The sequence below is a fragment of the Argentina anserina genome, chromosome 4 (genome assembly GCF_933775445.1).
Source record: "Argentina anserina chromosome 4, drPotAnse1.1, whole genome shotgun sequence".
Taxonomy (NCBI): domain Eukaryota; kingdom Viridiplantae; phylum Streptophyta; class Magnoliopsida; order Rosales; family Rosaceae; genus Argentina; species Argentina anserina.
The window spans coordinates 17,015,521-17,042,659 of NC_065875.1; the positions used below are offsets into that span (position 1 = coordinate 17,015,521).

Consider the following 27,139-nt stretch of genomic DNA (forward strand, 5'->3'; position numbering starts at 1 on the left):
GTGTCAGGAACCACCAGATCTTTTACTGTTCTTCACCACTAGATGCACACCCCAATAATTCAAGGTGTTGCCATCCACAGCCTTGAAGCCAAGCGTGAATCTGGACAAGCCGCCACCACGGATGACGTCGAGATCTTCTCGAGCAGCCCCATGTGAGGGGAATGGCGAGGAGCAGCTGTCCTCCCCTCCACCCAACTCAATCTTCTTCACCAAATTTGCACTTCCAAAAACCACCACAACCATCATCGCCTTGGTGTCGAGAATGAGACAAGGAGAACAAAAGCCATCAATCCCGCCGGCAACACAACGCCATGGCCAAGGGTAAGGAGAAACATCATTGTTCTACGCCACTGAACCCATGACACAACCACCGCCAGCACTAGCTGCTAACAAAATCCCCAAGACAGCAAGTGACCACAGAACACAGGGGCCGCAAACGCCACCCACAGACGAAACAACGCGGAGAGAAGAAGAGGACTTGGCCCATCAACTCGCGAATTCACCGTTACCATCTGATTTTGAAGATGTTATTGAAGGTTGTCACCGTCGAGCAAACCCTAGCAGAGCATTGGATGAGAAAACCATTTTTTAATTTTACGAGTTTTTTTTTTATACAATTAGTTGTTTAGGAGGTGCAGCTATCAATTAACTAACGTTAATTACCTTTAAAACACTAATAAAAACCAAATAATAATTATGCCGAAAGCAGGAGGAAATTAAACAATTTCTATATGTGGGGATAGGAACATGATAAAATTCTACCTAATGACTACTTTATAAGTTTATGTAAGTTCTCTAGCAGCCTAGCAAGGTGGAATACAATGCACTTGATCCGGCCAGTGCGTAATTGGTACTTATAAATTAATCGATCTTTAAATATCTAGTGGATCCGAATATTGAATTGAGTATACACATCTATGATTCCTTAGTAGCTTTTTTATATATTTTTATTATCAAAGATTACTTCGTTCATAATTCCTCAGTAGCTAGTCCATACAAATATGTAGATAAAAAAAGGTATCATTGCTTTGTTAAATTATTGCTGCAACAACTAATCACGAATTGATCAAAGCATTTTGGAAAAGCATATATACTAATTAAATTAATGAGCTATTCCTACACGTATAGTTGACTAAATACTTCTTGAATTGCGATGGTTGTGAATTGTGATCGTATACAACAATATATAAGTTCTCAACATATATATGAGTTAGCTAGTCATTCCATTTGATACAACAATAAAAGTTATTAGACTGATCAAACTAACACCGATTTATATTTGTCTTATATACACGTATATTACTGACGGTAGCATTTTTTGAATCGATACTAGTTCACTCGACATTATGTTGGATTTAATTCCTAATTATTTATATACACAAAATGCTTTCATCATTTCGGCGATTATCTGATTTGGAAGATGAAACAAAAAAGTCCCCTTGCTCATATGCCCCACATCATCGCTTTGAAGATTGGTTTGTCTTTGGCTCGGATATTCCTCATTTTCGATCTGGATATTCCCAAATTGGTATCCTTTTCATTTTTGCAAGTGTTAGTCTATATAAACTTCCATTGCCACATTATTCGATCAGCTTATGTTATCTTGCAAAATTATGAGTTTGAAAAATCCAGTCATGCATAACACTCAAGATTAGGAGTTCAAAATCATGTTATGTAGTATGAATCAATATTTGTGGAGTCAAATGACGATTGAATAATGTGTACATTAACTTCAAAATTAATGAAGAGGTAGATGAAAGCTTTTGTTTATTACATCATTAGTGTTAGATTAATTTTGGACATATCACATATTATATGATTATCATGTTTAATGTCATAATCTATTTCTACATGGAAACAAAGATAGTATCAAATCTAGTTCCTAATGATTTCATGTATTATATCATTATGGTAAGGAATCCTAATTTAAGTCTAGAAGCAAGACTACAAATCAGTATTGAATCAGGAATCTAAATAAAATGACTTAACTTACAAGATGTCTTTAATGGAAGGACTCTTAAGGGTTAAAGATTCTCTATATATAGATGGTAAATGTCCCTGTTATCACTACGAGTTATTTGCGTAAGTTTCTGTCCATTGAGAAAGCAGAGAGTAGTGACTAACAGAAGACCTTGCCTAGCACTTTGTGATTTCGGATTAAAGCACAATGGATCACGGTGTCGTCGTTCATGAAGATGGTAAGTTAATCTCATTCACTAAGTTAACGATTAGTTGTTATGCATATGATCTTTGGTTTTGTACTCATATCATGTAATTTAATTTACATATGGTATCAGAGCAATTATGAGCACAAAAAATTTCAGTTTTGCATAACTAAAATCGGTTTTAGATTTTAACAAAAAAAAAGATGGTGTAATTGATGGTCGCGAGCGTTACGAAGGGTCGCAAGCATTACTGCTGGTCGCGAGCGTTACTACTGAGGAATTTTGCTTTACGGGTCGAACCGGTTGCAAACACGCGGATCCGGTCTCAACCCAATCCGAACTCAAGAACAACAACCCAGAAAATTTTTAGCCGTTGTATTTTTCAAAACGTTGAGCTTTTGGATATGGGAAGACGACTGGATCAGAAGCGATTGAGACCTTTATGTCTCTTACGGGATTCATAACCCAAATTGCTACGGATTAAGAAGACCAAAGGAAATTGCTGTTGATTCAAAAATTTGTTCCATGCTTCCGCTACAAAAACTGCAGCAAATTTGGGGAAAATGCAAAAAAAGTTTTTCTTAAAGGTTTTCCGATTTCAATTTAAGCAGATTATATGAAGTATATATATATATATATATATATATGTATATGAATATACATAAGAACCCTAGAGCACACCCTGCGTGCATATAAGAGTAGCTTAGAGACTTGGATTGTGGTTGACGTGTGGTTCCTGTATGGCTGGGAAATTTAATTTTCTATGCAAATATATACTCTATGGTTGAATTGAATGAATTGAATGATTGCATTCTATGTGTGTGCTGTAATTGATGGACAATGTATGCAGAAGTTTAAAATCTCCCAATTTAATACATTGTAAAAGGTTTACATGGCACATAGCTTAGTTTTCTGATAAAGATTATCTGGGTAGAAAACAAAGTTGTAAGCTCAAAATTGGTTTGTGGTTTCATGTTGGTATAATTGAACATATTGCACAAATCATTATTCTTTGATATATGCAGGGAATTTTCAAGATAACAAACTGAAAATTGTGTTATGTGTTTTTAAATTCATGTTTTATTCTTCCAAAGAAGTGGTTAAAATATGATTTTAGAATACAGACAACAATAAGCATATTTGATGAAAATAAATTCGGATACTTGGAATTAGATCTTCTGTCTAAAGATATTGATTTGATTATTTGGATAACATGTTTTTATCTTGTGTGGCTTATTGAAAAGAATTACAGGATGTTAAGTAATTGCTCAAAAGTTTTGCTTAATGTTGATTAAAGTTATGGATTGAATTACATGCAAGTATATGACTGTGTTGTTTTATGGTATTTTTTTTTGTTTTATGCTTGTCTTGATTGACATTGTATGACAAAACAGAAAACACTGAAAGCTAAGAACTCAAACAATTTTCTTTTGCTCTTTAGGTAGCACCTACCTCACTTTCAACAGTGTTTTAATGCTTACTGGGTCAAACTTTAGAGCTTGGAAGGATTCTGTAGAAACCTATATCACGATGAATGATAAGATATGCTATTGTTTTCAAGAGGATAGACCTGAACCCCCAGCAGAAGATGATAAAACCACAGTCAAAGCTAACTATAAGAAGTGGATGCATTCAAACATGATGGCTAAGAATGTTATTACGCAGTCTATGTCTAAAAGCATTAGAAGATGTGTGGTTGAGCCGGAATTTGCTACTGATTTTCTTGAGGCCGTGTCAGCTAAGTTCAAGGAGAGTGAGAAAGCTGAGATAGCTAGGCTAAACAAGGAATATCATAGCCTGCAATACTCAGAAACTGGAGGAGTCAGGGAGCATTTATTAAAGTTGATTAATATCAACAATATGCTTAAAGAGATGATGATGAGAGTACAAGACACCTTGCTGGTGCATCATGCACTGGACACTCTCCCAAACGGTTTTGACCATCTCAGGACTAGCTATAATGCTAAAAAGGAAAACTGGACTCTAGAGGAACTAATATCCATCTGTTCTGATGAGGAGGAGAGGATTAAGAAGCAAACCCTAACTATTTACCTGCTTGAAAAGCCTAAGAAAAGGAAGTCACATCCACAGAACAAGCTTAAGCCTAGCAAGATCATCTCTAGGACATCAGCAACCACAGGGCCAAAGGATGACAAACCATTCAGATTCAAGTGCTACTTTTGTAAGAAAGTAGGTCACATGAAAAAGGATTGTACTGGCTATAAGGCTTGGCAAGCTAAAAAAGGTAAGATTATTTCTAATACAGTTTTTTCTTTAGAAGTTAATCTTGTTAATGTCAATTCACAATCTTGGTGGATTGATTCCGGGTCACCTATTCACATAATTAATTCCTTACAGGGGTTCAAAAGGACCAGAACTCCAAGAAGTGAGGATGTTAGCTTGCGTGTTGGAAACGGGATGAAGGTGGCAGTAAAAGCGGCAGGATGTCTTAGGCTTGATTTAGGATCTGGAAAATTTCTAGTTTTGAATAACGTTTATTATGTACCTTTCATGAGAAGGAATTTAGTTTCAGTTTCTCAATTGGTTAAAGTTGGATGTAGTTTTTTGATTGAAAATAAAGGAATTCTTATTTTCCGAAATAAAGAGCAAATTGGTTCTGGTGTGATATTAGATGATCATATAAAGTTAAATTGTTCAATACCTCAACAAGATATTTCTTTTGTTGAAACAAATAACACTAAAAGTACTAGAACCTTAACTGGTGTTAAGAGAACGAGGAACAATGAAAAATCTACATATTTATGGCATAGAAGATTAGGCCATGTATCCAAAGAGAGACTGAAACTATTAGTAAGGAACAACATTTTAAACGAATTAGACTTTTCACACCTTCATGATTGTATTGAATGTTTTAAGGGTAAGATGACAAACAAACGGAAAAAGACTGCAGTAAGAAGTAAAGAGTTGTTAGAACTCATACACACTGATATCTGTGGTCCATTTAAACACCAAACTAGCTGTGGAAACGTGTATTTCATTACATTCATTGATGATTTCTCTAAATACGGTTATGTTTCTCTACTCTTAGAAAAATCACAGGCACTTAAAGCCTTTCAAATCTATAAGGCTGAGGTAGAGAATCAACTAGAGAAAAAGATCAAAACAGTAAGTTCAGATAGAGGTGGGAATTTTATGGAAAATATACAGAAAAAGGTCAACAAAAGGGTCCTTTTGCCTTGTATCTGCAAGAGCATGGAATTAAAGCTCAATATACAACACCCTATAATCCCCAACAAAATGATGTTGCAGAGAGAAATAATTGAATCCTTCTAAATATGGTTAGGTGTATGATGTGTACTACTGGGTTGCCAAAATTCTTTTGGGGAGAGGCTTTAAAAACTGCAAATTATATTTGCAACAGAACACCAAGTAAAGCCATAGAGAAAACTTCTTTTGAATTATGGTGTGGTAGAAAACCAAGTCTTTTTCATTGTCATGTATGGGGTTGTCAAGCAGAAGCTCGGATTTATAATCCAAAAATGAGCAAGCTTGATGAAAAGTCTATTAGCTGCTATTTCATAGGTTATCCAGATAAATCTAAAGGTTACAAGCTATATTCTGCTAAATACTCACCCAAATTTTTTGAAACTCATCAAGTAAAATTCATAAATGAGAAAATTCACAATACAATTTATGAGGATTTATCCTCAGACTTTGAAGAACTTGTGATGGATGAGGATTTAGCAAATACATTACCTTTTGATAATTATAATGAATTAGCAGATGACATCATTAGAGAAAATCAAGATGCAGATGATCAAGAAATTGATCAAGGAATGCAAATTGACAATCCAGAAAACAATATAGTTGTTCAGAATCCTCCCATTGCTGCAGTGGCACCTGTAGCAGAACCTAATCTAATTCCACAACCTCAAAATAATCCAATTCCAGCTCTTCCTCAAAATCCTATGCTTAGAAGATCCGAAAGAGCTAGAAAAGCAAAATTGGGGGGGGGGGGAATTGTCCTTACATTTTCAGTTATCTAACTGAGGCAGACGTAGTAGAAGATTGTGCAGAAGACAATGATCCAACAAATTTTGTTCAAGCTACAAAATGTGTTGAGTCAGAGAAGTGGCAAGAAGCTATGAAATCTGAAATTGAGTCAATGGAGAAAAATGGAGTTTGGGAATTAGTTGAAGCTAATCCAAGACATAAAGCAATTGGCTGCAAGTGGGTTTACAAAACCAAGAAAGATGCAACAAGAAACACTGAAAGACATAAGGCAAGGTTAGTTGCAAAAGGATTTACGCAGAAATAAGGCATAGACTACACTGAGACTTTTTCTCCAGTTTCTTGTAAAGATTCTTTTAGGATTATTATGGCGTTAGTTGCACACTATGATATGGAGCTACACCAAATGGATGTCAAGACAGCTTTCTTAAATGGAGAGCTTGATGAAGTAATCTACATGAAACAACCAGAGGGATTTATTGAAGTAGGGAATGAGAATTTGGTCTGCAAGCTGAAGAAATCAATTTATGGACTCAAGAAAGCTTCCAGGCAGTGGTACAAGAAATTTGACTCAGTGATTTCCTCTTTTGGCTTCACTGAAAATCTGGTTGATGAGTGTGTTTATTTAAAAACAATTTAAGATCAATTTATTTTATTAGTACTATATGTTGATGATATACTTTTGGCTAGCAGCAATCTAAAACTGCTAAAAGATACCAAAAGCTTTCTGTTAAAGAATTTTGACATGAAAGATCTAGGTGAAGCATCATATGTACTAGGGATTGAGATTAAAAGAGATAGAGCACAGAAACTGTTGGGATTGTCCCAAGAAAATTACATTTCTAAAGTTCTGAAGAGATTTAGTATGGAACAGTGCTCTAGAGGGGAGAAGTTCCAATGTCTAAAGGTGACAAGCTCACAAAAGGTCAACAGCCACAAACTGAAACTTAGAAGGAAAACATGAAGTCAAAGCCTTATGCAAGATTAGTTGGAAGCCTCATGTATGCTCAAGTTTGCACAAGACCTGACTTAGCTTTTGTAGTTGGGATGTTATCAAGGTTCCAATCTAATCCAGGTTATGAACACTGGGTTGCAGGGAAAAATGTGTTGAGGTATCTACAGAAGACAAAGAATCACATGCTAGTTTACAGACAAGTCAAGGATTTGAAGGTTATTAGATTTTCAGATTCTGATTTTGCAGGGAATTACCCTGATTCAAAGAAGTCCACTTGTGGATACGTGTACATACTAGCAGGATGAGCTATTGCTTGGAAAACCATGAAGCATGCATTGATCACAACCTCAACCATGCAAGCTGAGTACATACCAGTATATGAAGCAGTGTGTGAAGGGGTATGGATAAGGAATTTTCTACAGCAGACTCAAGTACTCAGTCACATTGTGGAAGACAAATTGGAAGTTTTTTGTGACAATGAGGCAGTTGTGTTCTTCTGCAAGAACAATAAGAGATCTAGCAATTCCAAGCATATAGATTTAAAGTATTATAGTGTTAGGGAGAGGGTTAAAAGGGGTGAGTTAGTGGTTCTAAGCATAGATACAAACTCACAACTAGCTGATCATTTCACAAAAGCATTACCAGTTAAAGTGTTCAAAAAACACATAGAAAGCATAGTACACTCAATCCATTTGGTAGATGAAAGCTTTTGTTTATTACATCACTAGTACACTCAATCCATCTTTGTTACAAAAAAAATGGTAATGAAGCAGTTGATGCTTTGGCGAGTTATGGTATTAACTCATGTTACTTTTGTTTAGTGGGGCTTGGTTCTTTCTTTTATTCAAGCTCATTGTAACAAAGATGGATTATGTCTTGTTTTAAGGCTTGGGTGTTTGAATCGTTATGAGAATTTGGTTGTGTATCTTTTCTTATAGAAAATTAGAAACCATTTCATGTTTTAATTGAATAGAGGCATGGCCTCATATTAATTTGAAAAAAAAATCTCATCTTTGCAAATCGTGTCAACAGTCAATGTATGGATGGTTTTAAGGTTTTAAGGGATTGAAGAGCTAGCCATACTGAGTGTTACACGAGCACAGTCGATACCAAAACTTTTTCCCTAGGTGATGGCGCTAAGCAGCCCACACTACCTAGCCAACTTACCCACTTCTCTTACTCAATTGTCAATTTCACAACGGAAACTATCTAATAAGCGATAATGAACATACAAGCCACACTCACACACACAAGACAAGTGTTTACGAGAGTCCGCTTCCAACCTTTAACTCATTTAAAAGATCAAGAAGATTACAATGAGTACAAAGAGTGCTTTCAGCCTTGGTCTACCCAAACCCAATCTGCCTAGCCACTCACTTAGTGGGCCTACACTAATCACTCAACCTAAGGGTACAATGAGGCTTACAGCCTTCGCAATTCCGACATGCCCTATCTGCCTAGCTCTCTATTGTGTTTCCCTCACCCTTACAATTGTTCTCTCATTGGTTGTGTTCTCACACTCTCGATTGTGATTGTGATGACACATCTTTCTCTTACCTTACAATTGTGCATGTCGGTTGACACCCCTAACCACCCTAGGGTGATGTGGCAGCCTGCATGCTTGCCAAGCAAGCATAATAACTCCCATGACACAGCCCACTAACCTCACTACCTTGCATAAGTAACTGCTAGTCCTATCTTCAAGCATTGGTAACCACATTGCATGAGTAACCACCCACTAACTTGGATAACTGCCCACTGCTTTGGTAACTACCTCGGATAACTTCTCACTATTTGGTAACTTCTTTGCATGTTTGATAACTGCCCACTACATGCTTGGTAACCGCTCACTACTTGTGAACTGCTTAGTAACTGTCGTGTATGAGTCATGCATGCCCCTGCATGCCAAGTGTCGCATCTTTTGCCGTCGACCTGCATGCACGCTACGTGCGCACATGCTTGCTTGCTTGCTACTTGTGCTTGCCTGCCGTCGTACCCTCCCATGCGTGCTGTTGTCTTGCATCCACGCCTATGATCAATGCTAGCAAGGCTAATCTCTATCCTATAGGTATGCCTGCTCTGTGCTAGCGAGGCTAATATCTAGCCAACTGCCTGCCTAGTGCTTGCCGAGGTCTGCTGGTGAGGCTAATCTTCATGCCGTGTCAGATCTGCCCACTTCCTTGCTGGTGAGGCTAATATTCAGCCTATAGGTCTACTAGTGAGGCTAATATGCCCGCATCTGCTAGCGAGGCTAATCTCCAGCCCAACCCTTGCACTTATCTCTGCATCTGCCTTGCATGCTAGCGAGGCTAATATACCTGCATCTGTCGAGGCTAATAACTCTGCATTCCATTGCACTGCTTGGCACCTGACTCCGTGTTTGTGAGGCTCCTGCTAGTGAGGCTAATACTTAGCCAACCACCATGCTAGCGAGGCTAATACCTCCGCTACTAATCTGCCTTACTTCTTGCATGCATTTTCTTACTGCGTGAGCCTTACTGAGACACGGCCCAAGGCTCATGCCATGCCCAGCCTATTAGGCACTATGGTTGTAACACTAAGGTAGTGGTGGGAAGACACTAACTATTAAGGTTGAAATTACTCAAACTAGTAAAGTAGTGACAAATTATATAGCTTAATTAACGGATAATTTTCATTATTTTATAGAAAATAAACCACATTGAGATTGTTTGACGGAAAATATAATCCAACACGTCCATATCCATGCATGATTAAACAACCAAGTTCTTGGAATTTTTTCTCCTTCGAGAACGAGAAGCAAAACCAGCGACAACGTAAAAGTAAAACCACAGCATTAAACTGATCACGTATAGAGGTAACACCCGAACAATGATATCACCTTGCAAATTTAGTTGTAGGACTCGGGATTGGCCAAGAGGTAGCCTTCGACCAGCTTGAAGAGCTGAGATGCCTTCTGTGTTCCAACCTTAACATGCTCTTCTTGGATCTGAATATCACCAATGGTGTGGTAGTTGCTGGTGCTCTTAACAATGGATCCCCCATCAGCAGATTCCACCAATTTGGTCTCGTACGAGACTTTCTCAATCTTATGTTCAGATAACACATCCCCTTCAATCAAACTATAATTGTACACGAAGTTATCTTTGTCAATCTCATCAATCCTGTCCGTCACAGAACCGAATTTACTGCCTGCAGATATAAAGATAAAATATAACTAATTACTTAATTAGGGAACGTTGCTGCTAGAATTTCATGATTTCATCTACAGTATGTGACATCAAACTTTATATAAAAATACCTACCATCCCCGAAGGTAACTTTCTTGATGGTTCCAGGCCCTCCATCACCTTGAAGGATTTCAGTGCCTTTGATTGCTTGAGGTGCAATCTTCGGGATGAGATTGTCCACATCAAGGATAAAGGCCTGGAACAATCTAGCTGGTGAGATCCTCAGTTTCATAAGTGAAGAGACCCATTATACGATCGATCGATCGAAGTCACCACTTCGAAATAACAAGAAAAGAGATCGATGTTTAACCCAGATGATTAAAATTAATTTGATAAGAAGAGAATGCTCTGCAGGTGGTACTTATACAAAGGATCAGGGAGACCTACGTTCATATGTGGAATCTGTTACTACAACTTTAGGAAATACATCCGTAACAACTAAATTTTGCTACTTGATCGATCACTTAGTTTTAGGCTGTAACATTAAATTGTCACAAAGTGTGGGTGGTCTATCGACTTCCAAGTTTAGGCCTAGTTTGACATTGTTGTGCTGTAGGCAGAATTGCTTTTGAAGCTGCTGTGAGCATAATTGCTTTTAAAGCTGTTGCGAGAGGAATCAGCTGAAGTGTTTGGTAAACTGTTTTGAAAATTGTTATGTGACCGAAAACTAATTTTGAGTGTTTAGTTAGAGTGATATAATCACTTAAATAGACATATGTGTTGTTAAACTATTTAAATTATGATGTATCATTTCAACAGCTTAAAATTATATAATAAACCTAAGTTTTTTTTTATTTGCAATTTTTACTACCTCTTGAACTTGATCACTATCAATTGTGCCTACAATCCTGCATTTTAACAGAGGAAAGCTCAAAGAACAAATTATGCACACAAAGATGTCAATCATATTCTAAAGAGCTAGTATGTAATCTCTTCTCTAATGGAAGCTGTATATACTTGTGCACTTTTGCACAAACAAGTACTCATATTCTTCTTACAGAAGGATATTATTCATCACTTATTATATATGGGCTGCCTATACATATTCCTAGAATCTATTCAGTACAATACCACAATTGGATGATTGGTAGATGGTACACTACTAGCTATTGATTCAGTGGGGACGGACATAATTCCGTCTCTACCGATATTATATGAGACATAATCAGTCCCTATTGATGGTTGGGAGGAAATTTATGTCCGTCTCTATTTCTACCATCCACATTCGGGTCCTCATGCACTTGGGGACGGTTTTACCTGTCCGTGCCTAAATTGGCACCACCCTTCAGAAACTGTCATCTGACATATACAGTTCTCTTGTCCACTTTTATTACAATTTAGTGCTCAACATTTACTACGGTTCCTACATGTCCGTCGCAAATTTATAACTTTTCAACAAAAAAAAATTTGCCTAGCACATGCAGTTGAGCTTACAGTTTGGTTTCTGATTCTAGTATTGGTATAACACTAAACCCGCTTATGGTATTTTGATAAACATACCATTTCTCATTTGAGTAGTAATTCTTAACAACTTACAAGAATAATATTTATTTCCGACTAAGCCTATAAATGATACAATCACTGTATCACTCTTCTAGTCTTCTATGGGATGCTTAGTGCTGGCACATTTGCAACGCTCATCTGCTTCTCCTTCCCCTCCATTTCCTGAACTTCATCACCATTATCATCAACAACAGCAGTTGGAGCTGCCTCTTTCTGCTGGTTCACCTGCTCCACCATCAGTGTTGCAATCTGAAGCCCCACAAAAATGTTGCATCAAGACTCAAGAGTATTAATAACAAACTACTCAAAAGTACCAGACAACAACTTAATTTACAAATAACTCACTACTTAATTTAATAAAGCAAATAAGGACAAAATTTTACAAATAATGATCAAATGATAGCAAGTTGCCACATGTCATAAAATAATTTACTTTTTTACCTCTGTTTGACCCATAGTGTTTGATCAATGAATAAGTTATCTGCTACTGTCGATTATATAAACTAACTGCTACTGTCAAATAAAAATCTAGTTGCTACTGTCGACTGCAAAACTAACTGCTATTGTGATTTTTTTTTTAGGAAAATTCAAAATTTCTCAAAAATATACAATATGGTACTTAAATGAAAGCCTATGACATAAAAAATAACTTTATATATTGGCTCACCTCCAAATTGCCGATAGTTTGGCTAGAAAACTTAAATTTGCCGGAAAAAAAAAACTAAAAAATGAGAAAAGAGAAATTTGTTAGATCTAGAAGTGACATTTGGTAATTTTCACGAAAATTAGGGTATTTTTGAATTTTTCGCATTAATTAATTAATCAATTTTGTTTTACTTATTCTTTGGGCATTGGCTTATGTCTTAATTTGTATAAGAAATATGAAAACTGAATTTTTAGTTAATTCAAATGTGGTCTAGTATCACTAGGTAATTTTCTATTTTTTAAATAGTTTGTTGTATGCAACATGTATCCCAAAAATTCCAGTCAAAATCAGTACTTGTGATTGTATCTTTATGTTTTCCCAATTCAATGTTATATAAGAAATTGTCAAAAAACCAATCATGCTTTCTCAAAAGATTTTAATAAGCACATAAATTTTGGGAGGGAAAATTATACATATCTGTCAATTTCTTGCACAAAAGATTTATGTGAGTTATCACACATCTAACAAACAAAATCACATAATCCATTAAACCATTCATAAACATACAATCCCAACAAACATCAAAAGACATTCATATCATGTATGTCATCTTTCAAACAATTCAAAAATTAAGTTTCATCTCGGCACTATCCAAATCTTAAACCCCACATGAGGGTTCTAAGGTTCTTATGCATGATTCAATATCACAAAATGGTAAAATTTTCAATTTCAATTGAAAAGACATACCAAGATGCACTCGCACCGCAAGAAAAAGTTAGCGGTAGCATATTTGATATTTCGGAATATAATTCACATGCTAACCATGTATAACAATCCATTAAGCAGCGAAAACAATCAACTCAAGATAAAAACAATTCAAAATTTGGTTGTCTTCCTCTTTTAGACACGAAATGTAATTTTTTATTAATAAACAGCGTCGCGGGTCAAGTAGGATCCGCTCATTTTAAATATGGGTCGTGGTGGTTTCATGCTTCTGTGCATTTGTGTTCATCATATTGAAAGAAAAACAATTTTTTTTAAATAATCAAAGCGTAACACAACAATGATTTATGATAAATTTATGGCACGCTTTGATACCACATGTTGAACTGTATCCATGAAAGTATCATAAACACATCATCTCATGTTTCAATGATAACAAGCACACAACAAACATATAGTTGAATGGAAATTACTAACCTTGATTGTTCATGTTCGCCATTTAGCTTCAACATGGAAGCTTCTCTGCAATACTCTCTATTTAGCACTCACTTGTGAGAAATGTATCTAATCAGTTATTTTGTAATAATCATATTTTAGGATAATATACCATTTGAACTCCTTGTATTATCTTTATTAGATATAGAAAATAATATCCAAGTTAAGTATTTGTCATTTAGTCTCTTTTACTTTTCACAAGATGCATATGTGTGTTGAATTAAGATGCATATTCTTCATGTTAGATTTAACTCTAACAAAGTAGGGTACCACTGAATTAAGAAATGGAAAAACACTACTCTCAAGTACCAAATGATATGTGTTTATTTATTTAAAATCAAATCCACCATATTACATTACAATTTGCCACACATAAATCGAAGTGCAAGCCACAACATCTCAGAAAAGAAGGGGGAAAAAATAGCAACACCACACCAATGACAGAATCAAGAGCAGGACACAACACTATAATTGTCCATAATAGTACTTAATACTACTATCACAGAGATAGGCTTAGTTGTATTCTTCAGGATGGGCCAAAAGGTGGTTCTCGATGAGCTTGAACAGACCAGCGGCTCTTTCTTTTCCGGCCTTGACGTGCTCCTCCTTGATCTCAACCTCACCCTTGCAATGGTAGTGGCTGGTGCTCTTGATGATGGATCCTCCCTCGGATGCGATCAACTTAATCTCGTAGGAGATCTTCTCGATCTTGTCCCCGATAGCATCTCCCTCAATGATACTATAGTTGTACACATAGTTGACTTTGTCAAGCCCATCAATCTTGTGCTTTACGTAGCTGTATTCACTTCCTGCATATAATGAGATTCATGAATTAGAAGGATGATTACAGAAGGTTATATATATTTTTTGTCATGTATGTATGTGCAAAAAATTTATCAAGGCATTAGAAATAGTAGTCATTCATGCAAATTGAACTAACCTTCACCAAGGTGGATCTTCTTGATGGTTCCAACACCGCCATCACCTTCAACAATTTCAGCACTCTTCACTGCCTGAGGGGCAATCTTGGGGATGAGATTGTCGGCATCAAGGACGAAAGCCTTGTACAACCTGGCTGGTGGGATGACTGAGGTGAACTCGGTTTCGTATGTGAACACACCCATGATGATTAGTAAAGAGCTAAAAGGGAAATTATCAGAGAAAGAATGAATTGTGGAGGAAGCTGAGAGTGAATTGGTATTGGTGTGAGGAAGTGTGAGGTTTGGAGGTGGTATTTATAGATAGCTAGAGAGGCTGAAGCTCACCATGTAGATCAAGGCTTGAGTTTAAACAAGAGACTTTTTAAAAGAATTCAAATTTCAATGTGAAATGGACGTCTGAATGTACAATTCTATGGATTTGTTTTAGTCTAGGAAGCCGCCTTCAATTGTTTATTTGTAAAAAAGCATTTTATCATCAGCTGTATACTATATACTGTTATAAAGAACACCTCAAATAAAAAAATTTAGTTGGACATGATGACAGATATGTAATCCTCATATGGAAAATGACTATTTTTAACTCTGCAACAGGTACATCATGTAATTCTATACTTCGACACAATTAAATCAACAGGTATAGTCGATCAATTGTATATTGCTGACTGATAAAAGTCTTTCAGAAGCAAAATCTTAGAACAGAGTAAACAAAGATGCATATTCCTCTAGCAAGCAGAATAAGATGCACATTGAAAAGAATAAAAACGAAAGCAGTTTGAAACACAGTAGTAAAAGTCGAAACTAATTGTACGTAATTTTTATATGGACCCTTTCCAGTCTAGTTCTGCGAACTTTCTCCTCAAAGTTCATATTAGTTATTCGTTTCATTAATAATTGAGCACATAAGGTATATACTTACTTTAAGGATATGCTTATCTGTATTCCTTGAACATGTTCTGATGATTATATTTGTTAAACATGGAAGGCGTTAAGGTATATATGATCGGTATGTCGGATAAACAACGATGAAATTCAATACCAAGGCAAATTAAAAGATGTCAACAGTTAGATACCGATATACTGGTTTTCAACAAGGATGAAAAGCATCATGATCAGAAAAATTTACTTCTGCAGTTAAAGATCATCCCCAGTACAAAGTACATGAACAGATTTTTTGTATAAATTTCTTAGCTCCCTGCAATCATAGATAGAATAGGTCTCTGGAGATCAATGTAAACTCACTAAATGTTCCTTTCAATTTGGTTGTGAACTGGATATTTGCAAGTCAATTCAGGCCACAACAAAAGTAGGTGTAGCATAATGACAATAAGCTAAGTCTTAAACCAAAGAAAAACGAGGTAGCCAATCTGGACTGGGATTAGAAATTTAGAATAAGACCATCTAGAAGCCATGTCTTATTTTCTTAATACAACTGGGTTATAAATTTAATGGGGATAGGGTGCTTTCTTTGACCATCTAGGCCAATCCAAAAGAATAGTACAACTTATATCAACAAGAACACTTCACAGTTACACCAGCTAGGAAGCTCGAGGTTACCTTCAAGGCTTTAACCTTATAACTTAGTCTAATTACTCTATAAATATCAGTCACAGCATCCTGTTTTCTCACAACTCAAAACACCATTTCTCCCATTTTTCCTCTGATCATCTTCTAAGTTCCAAGTAACTCAAAAACTGATAATGGGTCTCTTCACTTATGAAACCGAGTTCACCTCCGTCATCCCACCACCAAGATTGTTCAAGGCTTTTATCCTTGATGCCGACAATCTCATCCCCAAGATTGCTCCCCAAGCAGTCAAGTGTGCTGAAATCATCGAAGGAGATGGCGGCGTAGGAACCATCAAGAAGATCACCTTTGGTGAAGGCAGCCAGTTTGGCTCTGTGACACACAAAATCGATGGGATTGACAAAGAGAACTTTGTGTACAGCTACAGTTTGGTCGAAGGAGATGCCTTGTCCGACAAGATTGAGAAGATCTCTTATGAGACCAAACTGGTGGCATCTTCCGATGGAGGATCCATCATCAAGAGCACCAGTAACTACCACACCAAAGGTGATGTGGAGATCAAGGAAGAGCATGTCAAGGCTGGTAAAGAGAAGGCATCCCATCTCTTCAAGCTTGTTGAAGGCTACCTCTTGGCCAATCCTAATGAGTACTGTTAAACTTAATTGATATCAGTTTGTTGTCCATTTGTTCCGCTGATGTTCATGTGGAACATTAAGAGGTTGAATTCTGTAATCTTATCTATTGAATAAGCAAAATGTACTCACAATTTGCATATCCATTGTTCAATTACTTCGTACTAATTAAGCTGACTTATCTTCATCAAAAAAAAAATTAACCAAACTCGAATTGCGGATATAAAAAGATATCCTCACAGATGGTCAGTAAAAACTCTAAGAACCTATCTTTATTCAATACAAAAACTGTCACAAAAACACTCTAGTTTCAGAAATGAGTCATAGAGATTATAAAGTATCTAGCTAGGCCAGTTAGAATGTTGATATAGAGGTTTCATTGGCAAAGTCTAAACAGTTGCAGCAAACTTGTGCTCCAAACAATTTGCTGAAAATTGAATCCACTATTAGTAAAAGTCTTTGGATATGACAGATTGCTTTTAGTGATTGAGTCTATCCTTCCTTATCTTTCTATAAGGATTCAGCCTTTCTCAATCCAAATGGTTATGAACTAATAATATTACGAAAACAAAAGACTGGAATTTCCTTGTATTCCCATTACTTAAACACAAAGCTGTTGTCATGTCCAGCCAACTAACACTTTATGTTAAGCCTAATTCACAATTACGAGAGAATTTGAGCATCCACTCACCAGATAAAATCCTCATCAGATCATATAATGATTTACATCATGAATACTGGACGAACCCACACAATGATTTTTCTGGAAAAACAGAAACATCAAAAATATAGTTTGCACAATCACCGATTAAAAGTTTAAATAAATGTTGCTTTCTAAGCACCATAATCAGTTTCCAGAAATAACTAGTTAAATTCGTACAGGTACAGATTGATGGGCAATTAGATAGTGAATTCCTACATAGCACGGAAGCTTGGTTAGACGACCGATTCCCGCTTCGGAAGCGGAAGCGCTCGGAAGCCGGGGAAGCGCGACGGAAGCGCAATTCCGAAAAAGGTGAGTTTGGGAGCACATCGGAAGCGTTGAGTTCCAAATTGGAAGCGTGATTCCTTCCCTACCTCTATTTCATCAATCAATGTCTTAAGTCTCTTCTTGTCGTCTCATTTTCTTGCAATTTTTTTAAGCGGTTAAAGATTAATAGTATCCATCGATCTAATATGTGTCAGAAAGAAGGAGTAGAGATAGAGAGAGATATCAAGAAAATCTAAATGAGAGAGACAGAGAGAGAAGAGGGAGAGTTTGGGAGAGAAGAAAAATCCAGATGAGAGAGACAAAGAGAAGATGAACATTTTTTTTAATCAATTTCATCTAGTGATGTCTCTTTGATTTGCATGTGCCCAACACCTTCACACTATGCTGGACATTCTTTTGTTTGAATTTTGAAATGAAGCTTTAATATTGCTATAACCAAAGATAATTATGGTTTAGAAAAGAAGTTATTAATAATTATCCAGTTATTTCAATACTAGATAAAATAATTAAAAATAAAATATAAAAATAGTATATAATATATATATATATATATTATTGCGACGCTTCTAAAACGCACCCGCTTCTTTTAATTTTTGAAAAACAAAAAAACGTTTCCGCGTTTCCAAACGTTTCATTTCCACGCACCCGCATACGATTTCATGCAGCCTAGGTGAATTCTAAACACAGTAAATTAGCAAAGAGAGAAACATGAGTTTTATTCTTTATTTTTCAAAAATATTCCAATGTAACATACAATTCACCATCACCGGGAGTGCAAGCCAAGACAATCCCTGGTTTGGTAGGAAAGGAAAGAGAAATATATCACAATGACACAACATGACAAAAAAAACAAAAACAGGACACAACAGAACAGGATAATGCAGTAGCATTGTCATGGTTTGATTTAGTTGTAGGCCTCAGGGTTGGCCAAAAGGTGGTTCTCAATGATCTTGAATAAACCAGCGGCTCTTTCTTTTCCGGCCTTGACATGCTCTTCCTTGATCACAACCTCACCTTTGCAGTGGTAGTGGCTGGTGCTCTTGATGATGGAGCCACCACTTGGAAATGCCACCAACTTGATCTCATAGGAGATTTTCTCAACATTGTCTCCGATAGCATCCCCTTCGATAATGCTGTAGTTGTAGCCAAAGTTGTCTTTGTCAAGTCCATCAATCTGATGCTTCACGTAACTGTATTGGCTTCCTTCACCGAGGTGAATCTCCTTGATGGTTCCAACACCTCCATCACCTTGAACGATTTCGGCACTCTTCACAGCCTGTGGGGCAATCTTGGGGATGAGGTTATCAGCATCAAGGACAAATGCCTTGTACAGTCTTGGGGGTGGGATGACAGAGGTGAACTCTGTTTCATAAGTGAATACACCCATGATGAGGATTACAGAGCTTGGTAAAGATTTGAAGAAGATTGTAATGTGGAATAAGCTAAGAGAATATTGATATTGGTGTGAGAAAGTACGAGCTCTGGGGGTGATACTTATAGGAAGGATGACGCTCACCCCATGAAGATCAATGCTTGAGCTCAGACAGGAGAATGTTTCAAAGAATTAATATTTCTATGTGAACTATTTTTTAAGTCTAAATGCCGCCTCTTATGGATGATTGTAATATTTGAAAAATCCAACTTGTCATTCTAATGTTGAAAACGATATATATATATATATATATATATGAGAATTTTCAGGTGCAGACGTCTGTCGACGACAGACTGTAACGGCGGGGCGGACCACGACAGCCGCACTCCCCACCTCTCGGTGGTCCCGTCTGTACCGGTCGAAGCTCCATCAGCAACGCACGGCGGCCGAAATCGCGAAATCTGCCCAGAAACTTGATTTTTGCAGATTTAGGCCGCCGTGGGTTGCCAATCGAGCTTTGGCCGGCACAGACGGGATCGTCGGGAGGTGGGTAGTGCGGCTGTACTAGTCCGTCGCGTCGTTGTGGCCTGTCGTCGTCGGAATCAGGACGTCGGCACCTGAAACGACCTGTATATATCCTTCTAGTGAGGGACTTCTTTTTTTGTTTAAAAAATGAATAGATCACTTGACCAACTTCTCGATTGTATTTTTACATCTACACCGTTCAACTTTTAGAGTCTAATGTGTAGATCGCCTAACAGTTCAGCCAAAATGGAGGTGTTTAAGGCATTCAAAACTGGAATTTAAACTTGTAAACATGAACGGTTCGGGTTTGACCGATTTGGTGTATCCATTGCTTTCACTAAGTTTGATACTTTAACGATCACCATTTTGGCTGAAATTTTACAGATGTGACAGACTCATTAGATTCTAAAAGTTGAACAGTATAAATATGAAAATGTAATAAAAAAAGTTGGTGAATGAACTATCATTTTAAAATACTAAAAAAATTCCTTTAGTGGAAATGACCTATATATATACACTTTTTTAAATTTTGGTGACATATATTACTGTTCGACTTTATTAGTAAAAGAAATTAAAGTTGGCAGTGCAAAGTAGCACAACATCATGATAATATGCAAGGTACCGAAACAAAGAAAACTGGAATGGGATAGCCAATGTTGACTGCCCGACATTATTTGTGTAAATTAAAATTTCAAAGGAGAACATCTAGAACCTGACCCATTTCTTTTATAATTGAAGCTGGGGGTGCTTTTGTTTGACCATTCTGAATATCTCCAAGAGAATATCAAGTACAGCCTGCATCTACAGGGAGACTTGTTAATTCACATTAGCTACGTCGGCATATCGTGACCTTCAACCTCACAAGTTATTCCAACTCTTCCCTTGAGTAACCTATAAATACCCCCGTAGCATTCTCTTCTCTCACAACTTAAAACCTCCCTCTAGTACCTAAACACCAGTTTCCTTCTTTCCTTCTGATCATTTCTCAACTCATAAGCTGATAATGGGTCTCTTCACTTATGAAACCGAGTTCACCTCCGTCATCCCACCACCAAGATTGTTCAAGGCTTTTATCCTTGATGCCGACAATCTCATCCCCAAGATTGCTCCCCAAGCAGTCAAGTGTGCTGAAATCATCGAAGGAGATGGCGGCGTAGGAACCATCAAGAAGATCACCTTTGGTGAAGGCAGCCAGTTTGGCTCTGTGACACACAAAATCGATGGGATTGACAAAGAGAACTTTGTGTACAGCTACAGTTTGGTCGAAGGAGATGCCTTGTCCGACAAGATTGAGAAGATCTCTTACGAGACCAAGTTGGTGGCATCTTCTGATGGAGGATCCATCATCAAGAGCACTAGCAACTACCACACCAAAGGTGATGTGGAGATCAAAGAGGAGCATGTTAAGGCTGGTAAAGAAAAGGCATCTCACCTCTTCAAGCTTGTTGAAGGCTACCTCTTGGCCAATCCTAACGAATACTGCTAAAGTTCTCATCAATTTGTCTTTCATTTCTTCAACTGATGTTCCAGTTGTATTTTTGAATTATTGAATGTTGTAATACTTTGAATGAAATAAAAAGCTAAACTAGCACTTTGCAAATTCATTGTTCATTCATTTTACCAAGTCAAGCATTGTGTTACAAAAACATATATATTGATAAACAAAAATTTCATGAAAGATGGTCAAGAAGAATACCTCTGATAAAGTAAAACTAAAACAGAAAATACCTTGGTACAGAAGTGAGTCATCAGGACTAGGAGTGTGCAGGGATTACAGGTATATTGATAAACAAAAAATTCATGAAAGATGGTCAAGAAGAATACCTCTGATAAAGTAAAACTAAAACAGAAAATACCTTGGTACAGAAGTGAGTCATCAGGACTAGGAGTGTGCAGGGATTACAGGCTATTATTGAAAGTCCGAAGAGTTCCTAAAAATAAGCAGCCACCGTGAGTAAACGTTTTTGGTAACAAGTAGTAAATGTATTGTAGCGATTCTGTAAATCAGCCTCTCCCAATAATTTTTTTTTAAAAAGACTGGAATTTCCATCTAGCTAGTAAGTATCCCATAATCTTTATTCTTGTTCCATCTGCTCTCTTTCTTTCTTTCTTTTTTTCTTTTTTTTTTTGAAGGGCCATCTGCTCTCTTTCAACTCAATGAAAAGTGCATTCTTGGTAACGAGGCATGTTCTGTATGAACTAAGTCAATATATTGATGTTCTGTAGAACTTAAAGTGTTAGCATATGATGTACTGCAAAACTTCATTAACTAAGTAGCTTATCCTAATGAAGATTACTAACTAGTCAGTAGTCACAATTAGAGAAAATTTCAACCCTTCACTAACCAAATGACAACCACAAGATTATAGATACCACTTATTCAGGTTACAATTGACTCCTGGCCATGCTGGTATATCATGCATGTATTTCCACAAATTCCAGCATTATTACTGCATTTTTGAACCTAAAAAATGGTGATCAAGGCAAGACACACAAAAATACTGTACAGTCATAGATTTGTACGAAGAGGAACAAAGGTTTTATTTTCCTTATTCAAATGAAGTGTGATAACACTACGATTTGTTGTCACTCCTAGTGCAAGCCAAACAGTATCTGGCTTGGTATGATAGACAAGGAAATGATAATCAAAAGCCACACGAAATCATACAAAGAACACGACACAACAACAAAATGTATATAATGCAGTAGCATTATCATGCATAGTTTGATTTAGTTGTATTCCTCGGTATGGGCCAAAAGGTGGTTCTCAATGAGCTTGAACAAACCAGCGGCTCTTTCTTTTCCAGCCTTGACATGCTCTTCCTTGATCTCAACCTCACCTTTGCAGTGGTAGTGGCTGGTGCTCTTGATGATGGAGCCACCACTTGGAGATGCCACCAACTTGATCTCATAAGAGATTTTCTCAACCTTGTCCCCGATAGCATCACCTTCAACTATGCTATAGTTGTAAACAAAGTTGTCTTTGTCAAGTCCATCAATCTGATGCTTCACGTAGCTGTATTCACTTCCTTCACCGAGGTGAATCTTCTTGATGGTTCCAACACCTCCATCACCTTGAACGATTTCAGTACTCTTCACAGCCTGTGGGGCAATCTTGGGGATGAGGTTATCAGCGTCAAGAACAAAGGCCTTGTAGAGTCTTGGTGGTGGGATGACAGAGGTGAACTCGGTTTCATAAGTGAACACACCCATGATGATAATTAATAGGAGCTGTACTGCTGAAGTGAGAAAACTGAAATGTGGAGGAAGGTAAGAGAATGTTGATATTGGTGTGAGGAAGTATTTGCCCTAGAGGTGGTATTTATAGTTAAGGATGAAGCTCAGTAGATCGCCCTATAGATCAGAGCTTCAGCTTTGGCAGGGAATTTTTCAAAAAAAAAATCATTCTAGTCTATGATGCCGTCTCAAATGGGCTCATTCTAAGTTGTGAAAGCCATATAAGTCATCCTAACGTGGAGAAAGGACTAAAAGGAGCATTCATTTTAACATGAAGGAAACTACTGGAAAATTCATAAATGCTTATAAATAAGAACATCTAGAACATGATGACTCATTCCATTTAAGCCCATTAACTACATAATATAACATAAGTGGAGCAGGGATGCTTTGTTTGACCATTCTGGATATATCCAAAAGAATAGTACAGCTTGGTTCTACAGGGACACTTAGTAAAATCACACTAGGTAGCCATCAACCTCACAAGTCATAACTAACCCGATCGATAAGTAATCTATAAATACCACCCCTAGCATTTTCTTTCCTCCCAAGTCACAACTCATATCCTTCTCTAGTTCCTAAACACCATTTTCCTTGTTACTCTTTCTTTCTGAACAAAGTCATAAGCTTGCACCTTCACTTGTAAAACTGAGTCTTCAGTTAAAGATGGAGGTGTTGGAAACATCAATCAGATCACCTTTGTGGGGAAGGCAACCAATTCGGCTCAGTGACGCACAAGATCAATGGGATTGACAAAGATAACTTTGCCAACAACTACAGTTTGATAGAAGGAAATGCATTGTTCCACAAGATTGATCGGAAAACATTTCCTCAATCGGGTTGTGGCTGTACACAAAGTTATCTTTGTCAATTTCATCGAACTTGAGATGACACAGAGCTGATTTAGTCGCCTGTGATCCTAATTGATACTGCTTATAAAAAATAATCAAGAAAAAAAAACTCACTCACAGGGGCAGATCCATGTGTAGGCAAGCCTAAGCAGTTGCCTAGGCTCGGTTTACGATGTTGGGCATGCTATACGAAGTTTTTATGGAGAAAAGATGATAAGAGGGGCAGAATCTGGCCATGAAGGTGGAAGACCACGACACAGCCGCGCCTCTTTTGAATTTTTTTTTTCTGTCTTCTCCAAAAAATGATAGTTCTCTTTAAAAAATGACATATTTTTTTATCTGTAATTAAAAAAAAGTTGGAGAAATAAGAACCACTCGTGGAGTCGTCATATGTGGAGTCCTACTTTTGGTTTTTGTCGTACGTATCTTCCACTCCTCACCTTCCATGTTTCCTAGACCACAATTCCAAAACACAATACATCATTCTCAACTTTAATCTCTCCCGCAAAGGCAAAAGACCATTAATCATTCAAGTAAGTATTGAATCAATGCACTTCATTCAAATGAATCAAATCGATTAATCGATCAATCATATTCGTCATTATTTCATTTTTTCTGATTCGTTCATTCGTTGTTTAATGAGTCAAGAATTATTTGAATGTTTAATTATCACGTTACTTGTTGTCTTAGTGCCTCATTGATCGAATGATAAGTTTGATTAATTTGATTAAATTTGTTGAATTTATTTTTATAGTTTAGATGTACAGTATTAGATGAAATCCTACATTGATATGATCAATAACAACTATTTGATTACTGATCTTTTGATTTAATTTATTGTGTAAGGAGTTTACAGTTTATAGAATCAGATTGATATTAGCCTATTGTGATTTTGGAATTTATTCCATCGCTGATTACAGTGAAATCAGCCACTGTTTGAAACGTAGCCCTCGTTGGTGTTTCATGCAAGTCTTGCTTTGACTGGCAAAATTTCTTGGATCCGCCACTGCTCACTCAAGCTTAAAGTTGATATTCAAAGGGTGCATGCCTATTTAAAACTGGAGTTGTATTTTGATTACTTTATGTCGCACAGTAATTTCCTGCTATATATGATTGGTGATTCAAGCAATTAGGGTATTTATTTATGCAGAACCTTACAATTATAGGTCAGGTAAAGAACCATAATATTTATCAAAACTAAGTACAATATTCTCCAAAAGAAGGGGAAACCATGCACTGCAATTTTTTTACAGTATTTAACAGTTGATTCTTGATTTATTTCAATGATATCTATATGATCACTATGATTAGCCATAAACTGAAACATGAGCGCTCAAAAAAATCCATGGTTTGGTAGACACGAAAAGGAACAAAATAAATATCAAAGTCACATGAATGACAAAAGAAGCAGAAACTACGGACCATAATATAGGGCTTAGGTGGAGCAGCCTATATATCAAAGTTTGGGCCAAGGTAAGGAGCGAAAAAGAATCAATAATTCCCATATAAAAGTACACTTTCAAGTCTAAAGTGTCGCCCCAAAAGGCAAAAGGTTGTTGACTGTAAGATGTGATAAAACGAAAATTTCTCACAGTGAACATTCACCTGGTGATGGCAAAATGCTAGCCACTTATTTTAGTCAGCCATTTCTTTGACCAACTCGATCCCTAACAGTCATTGTTAGTTGTAAACGGAATTATTTGTGGTGTCTGGCTTACTGCTGTAGATGAACTCAACTACTGCAACAGAAGGATGATTCATGATAGGATTCACTTTGTTCTGGTTTAAGAGTTTTACAAAACCTTCCATCATCCAGGGATCCTCCAGCTTTTTCCATACCACCTTGATCAAGGATGCATGGACCTAGGCTTTATGGAGAGAATTGAAAATAGTACGTCTATTGTTCTAAAAAGCGGTCGGCTAGACTGTCTAGGCAGCGCCTAGGCGGGTCACCATCACTCTTTTTGCATAATCGGTCATTTGTGGCGTTCAAAAAATATGACAGCCACCTAAGCAGTCCTAAGCGGTTCACGGCGTTTTTCGGCGGTCAAAATCGGTGAACTTTTAGAATTAAAAAAAAATGAAACGGATTAGAAGTAAAAGAACTTCTTGATGAAAATTTTATTTCGGATGATGACACGGAAAGTGAGAAAAGAAAAATATATATTGAGTTTGAGTTTGAGTTCGATACCGAAGAAGTTAGTGAATGATTTGGAGAATAAAAACTTGGGATTTAGTCTTACATTTATTTTACACAATTTACCTTTTGTTTTAATATTTTTGTATGGACTTTGAACTTAAGTAATTTAGAGTTTAGACTATTTTGAAAATTAATATTGAGCATTATTATATTTTTAATCATATAAATACTTTAAATACATGTATAAAAATAGATAAATATTTAATAATTTGAATCCGCTTAGACGCCGCCTAGCCATCTAGGCGCCAAGTGGTAACCGTCCGCCTGCATACCGCCTATCACTTTTTCGAACCTTGAGTACGTCGAGATATCCCCTGCCATCCCAACGACCCAACCTTCATTCAAATTCAACAAATTAATAGAAGACGAGAAAAGGGTTGCTCCATATGAGAACATTGAATGGTTGACGTCTCTCCCATGTACATGCCGCTCTCTTTACATGATCCAAATGTGGTCTGCAGGTTGAAGTCGAATATTGAATACATAATTGAAACTGGTATGATTATTCAAGATCAGAATGATTTGGCGTCTGACAATGGCCATGGAACCGCGTCGGCCTGTACGCCAGTGATCATATCATTTCCAAACAAAATGGTGATTTTCAAACAGTAGAAACCCGATTGTAATTTGCTCCGGACTCGTATCAGTAAAACTCACGCGCACCTTTTTTGTCAGACCCTAAACTCACGTGTCGTTAACGTTTAAAAAAAGTGAATATCCACGGGGTGGGCCGAAGAACCTCCGGTGATAAAATCTGAAATGAAATTTATATTGAAATTCACACTCTAATCTTATTATTTTATAATATATTACCCCACACAGTTTTTACTTCCTAAAATACCCTTTCAGATTTTATTTTCCTTAAATCTCTTTTTTGTGTTCCACACTTTCTTTCCAACAACACCACTCTTTTTTGCAGCCTCCTCCTCCACAAAAAAAATCTGCATCAGATATGAAAACCTCGAATCCGAACTCACCAAGAGTGCTACTTGCGAAATATTTTGAAGCTAATCTGAAGTTCTCAATATTGGATTCACGAAACTCACCTAATCTGTATCAGATTCTACACTAAGGTTCGATTTGCTTGATTATATTCTGATTTTTGTCAAAATTTGTGGTTTTACTTCCTTAATTTCCATGGGCTTTGTCAAATTTAATTCTTTTACGATGTTAGAATGGGTTCTCTTCAATTTTGTTA

The 27,139-nt window shown here is 36.8% G+C and overlaps 5 protein-coding genes and 1 pseudogene across 5 annotated transcripts; 2 read left to right on the forward strand and 4 right to left on the reverse strand.

Moving 5' to 3' along the window:
* Positions 1-9,961: 9,961 nt before the first annotated feature.
* Positions 9,962-10,549, reverse strand: LOC126792720 (major strawberry allergen Fra a 1.05-like; annotated as a pseudogene).
* Positions 10,550-13,974: 3,425 nt separating this feature from the next.
* LOC126790348 (major strawberry allergen Fra a 1-3) lies at positions 13,975-14,883 on the reverse strand. Its single transcript, XM_050516549.1, has 2 exons — positions 14,609-14,883; positions 13,975-14,477 (listed from the first exon to the last, which is right to left on the reverse strand). The coding sequence occupies exons 1-2, from the start codon at positions 14,790-14,792 to the stop codon at positions 14,182-14,184; spliced, it is 480 nt and encodes a 159-aa protein (XP_050372506.1). The 5' UTR covers positions 14,793-14,883; the 3' UTR covers positions 13,975-14,181.
* Positions 14,884-16,215: 1,332 nt separating this feature from the next.
* On the forward strand, positions 16,216-16,907 carry LOC126792798 (major strawberry allergen Fra a 1.05). Its single transcript, XM_050519278.1, has one exon. It carries the CDS (start codon positions 16,307-16,309, stop codon positions 16,787-16,789), a length of 483 nt encoding a protein of 160 aa, XP_050375235.1. The 5' UTR covers positions 16,216-16,306; the 3' UTR covers positions 16,790-16,907.
* Positions 16,908-18,455: 1,548 nt separating this feature from the next.
* LOC126792612 (major strawberry allergen Fra a 1.08-like) lies at positions 18,456-19,230 on the reverse strand. Its single transcript, XM_050519038.1, has one exon. The coding sequence runs from the start codon at positions 19,141-19,143 to the stop codon at positions 18,661-18,663; it is 483 nt and encodes a 160-aa protein (XP_050374995.1). The 5' UTR covers positions 19,144-19,230; the 3' UTR covers positions 18,456-18,660.
* Positions 19,231-20,566: 1,336 nt separating this feature from the next.
* Positions 20,567-21,257, forward strand: LOC126792610 (major strawberry allergen Fra a 1.05). The gene has a single exon (XM_050519036.1). The coding sequence runs from the start codon at positions 20,657-20,659 to the stop codon at positions 21,137-21,139; it is 483 nt and encodes a 160-aa protein (XP_050374993.1). The 5' UTR covers positions 20,567-20,656; the 3' UTR covers positions 21,140-21,257.
* A 919-nt stretch (positions 21,258-22,176) lies between these two features.
* On the reverse strand, positions 22,177-22,976 carry LOC126792611 (major strawberry allergen Fra a 1.08). The gene has a single exon (XM_050519037.1). The coding sequence runs from the start codon at positions 22,864-22,866 to the stop codon at positions 22,384-22,386; it is 483 nt and encodes a 160-aa protein (XP_050374994.1). The 5' UTR covers positions 22,867-22,976; the 3' UTR covers positions 22,177-22,383.
* Positions 22,977-27,139: the final 4,163 nt, after the last annotated feature.

Bases quoted from the DNA above. Each gene is read 5' to 3' on its own strand.
- LOC126792798 (XM_050519278.1), top strand. From the start codon at position 16,307: ATGGGTCTCTTCACTTATGAAACCGAGTTCACCTCCGTCATCCCACCA.
- LOC126792610 (XM_050519036.1), top strand. From the start codon at position 20,657: ATGGGTCTCTTCACTTATGAAACCGAGTTCACCTCCGTCATCCCACCA.
- LOC126790348 (XM_050516549.1), bottom strand. From the start codon at position 14,792: ATGGGTGTGTTCACATACGAAACCGAGTTCACCTCAGTCATCCCACCA. The intron at 14,478-14,608 runs GTTAGTTCAATT...CATTATATGCAG, and splicing joins GAAGATCCACCTTGGTGAAG to GAAGTGAATACAGCTACGTA.
- LOC126792612 (XM_050519038.1), bottom strand. From the start codon at position 19,143: ATGGGTGTATTCACTTATGAAACAGAGTTCACCTCTGTCATCCCACCC.
- LOC126792611 (XM_050519037.1), bottom strand. From the start codon at position 22,866: ATGGGTGTGTTCACTTATGAAACCGAGTTCACCTCTGTCATCCCACCA.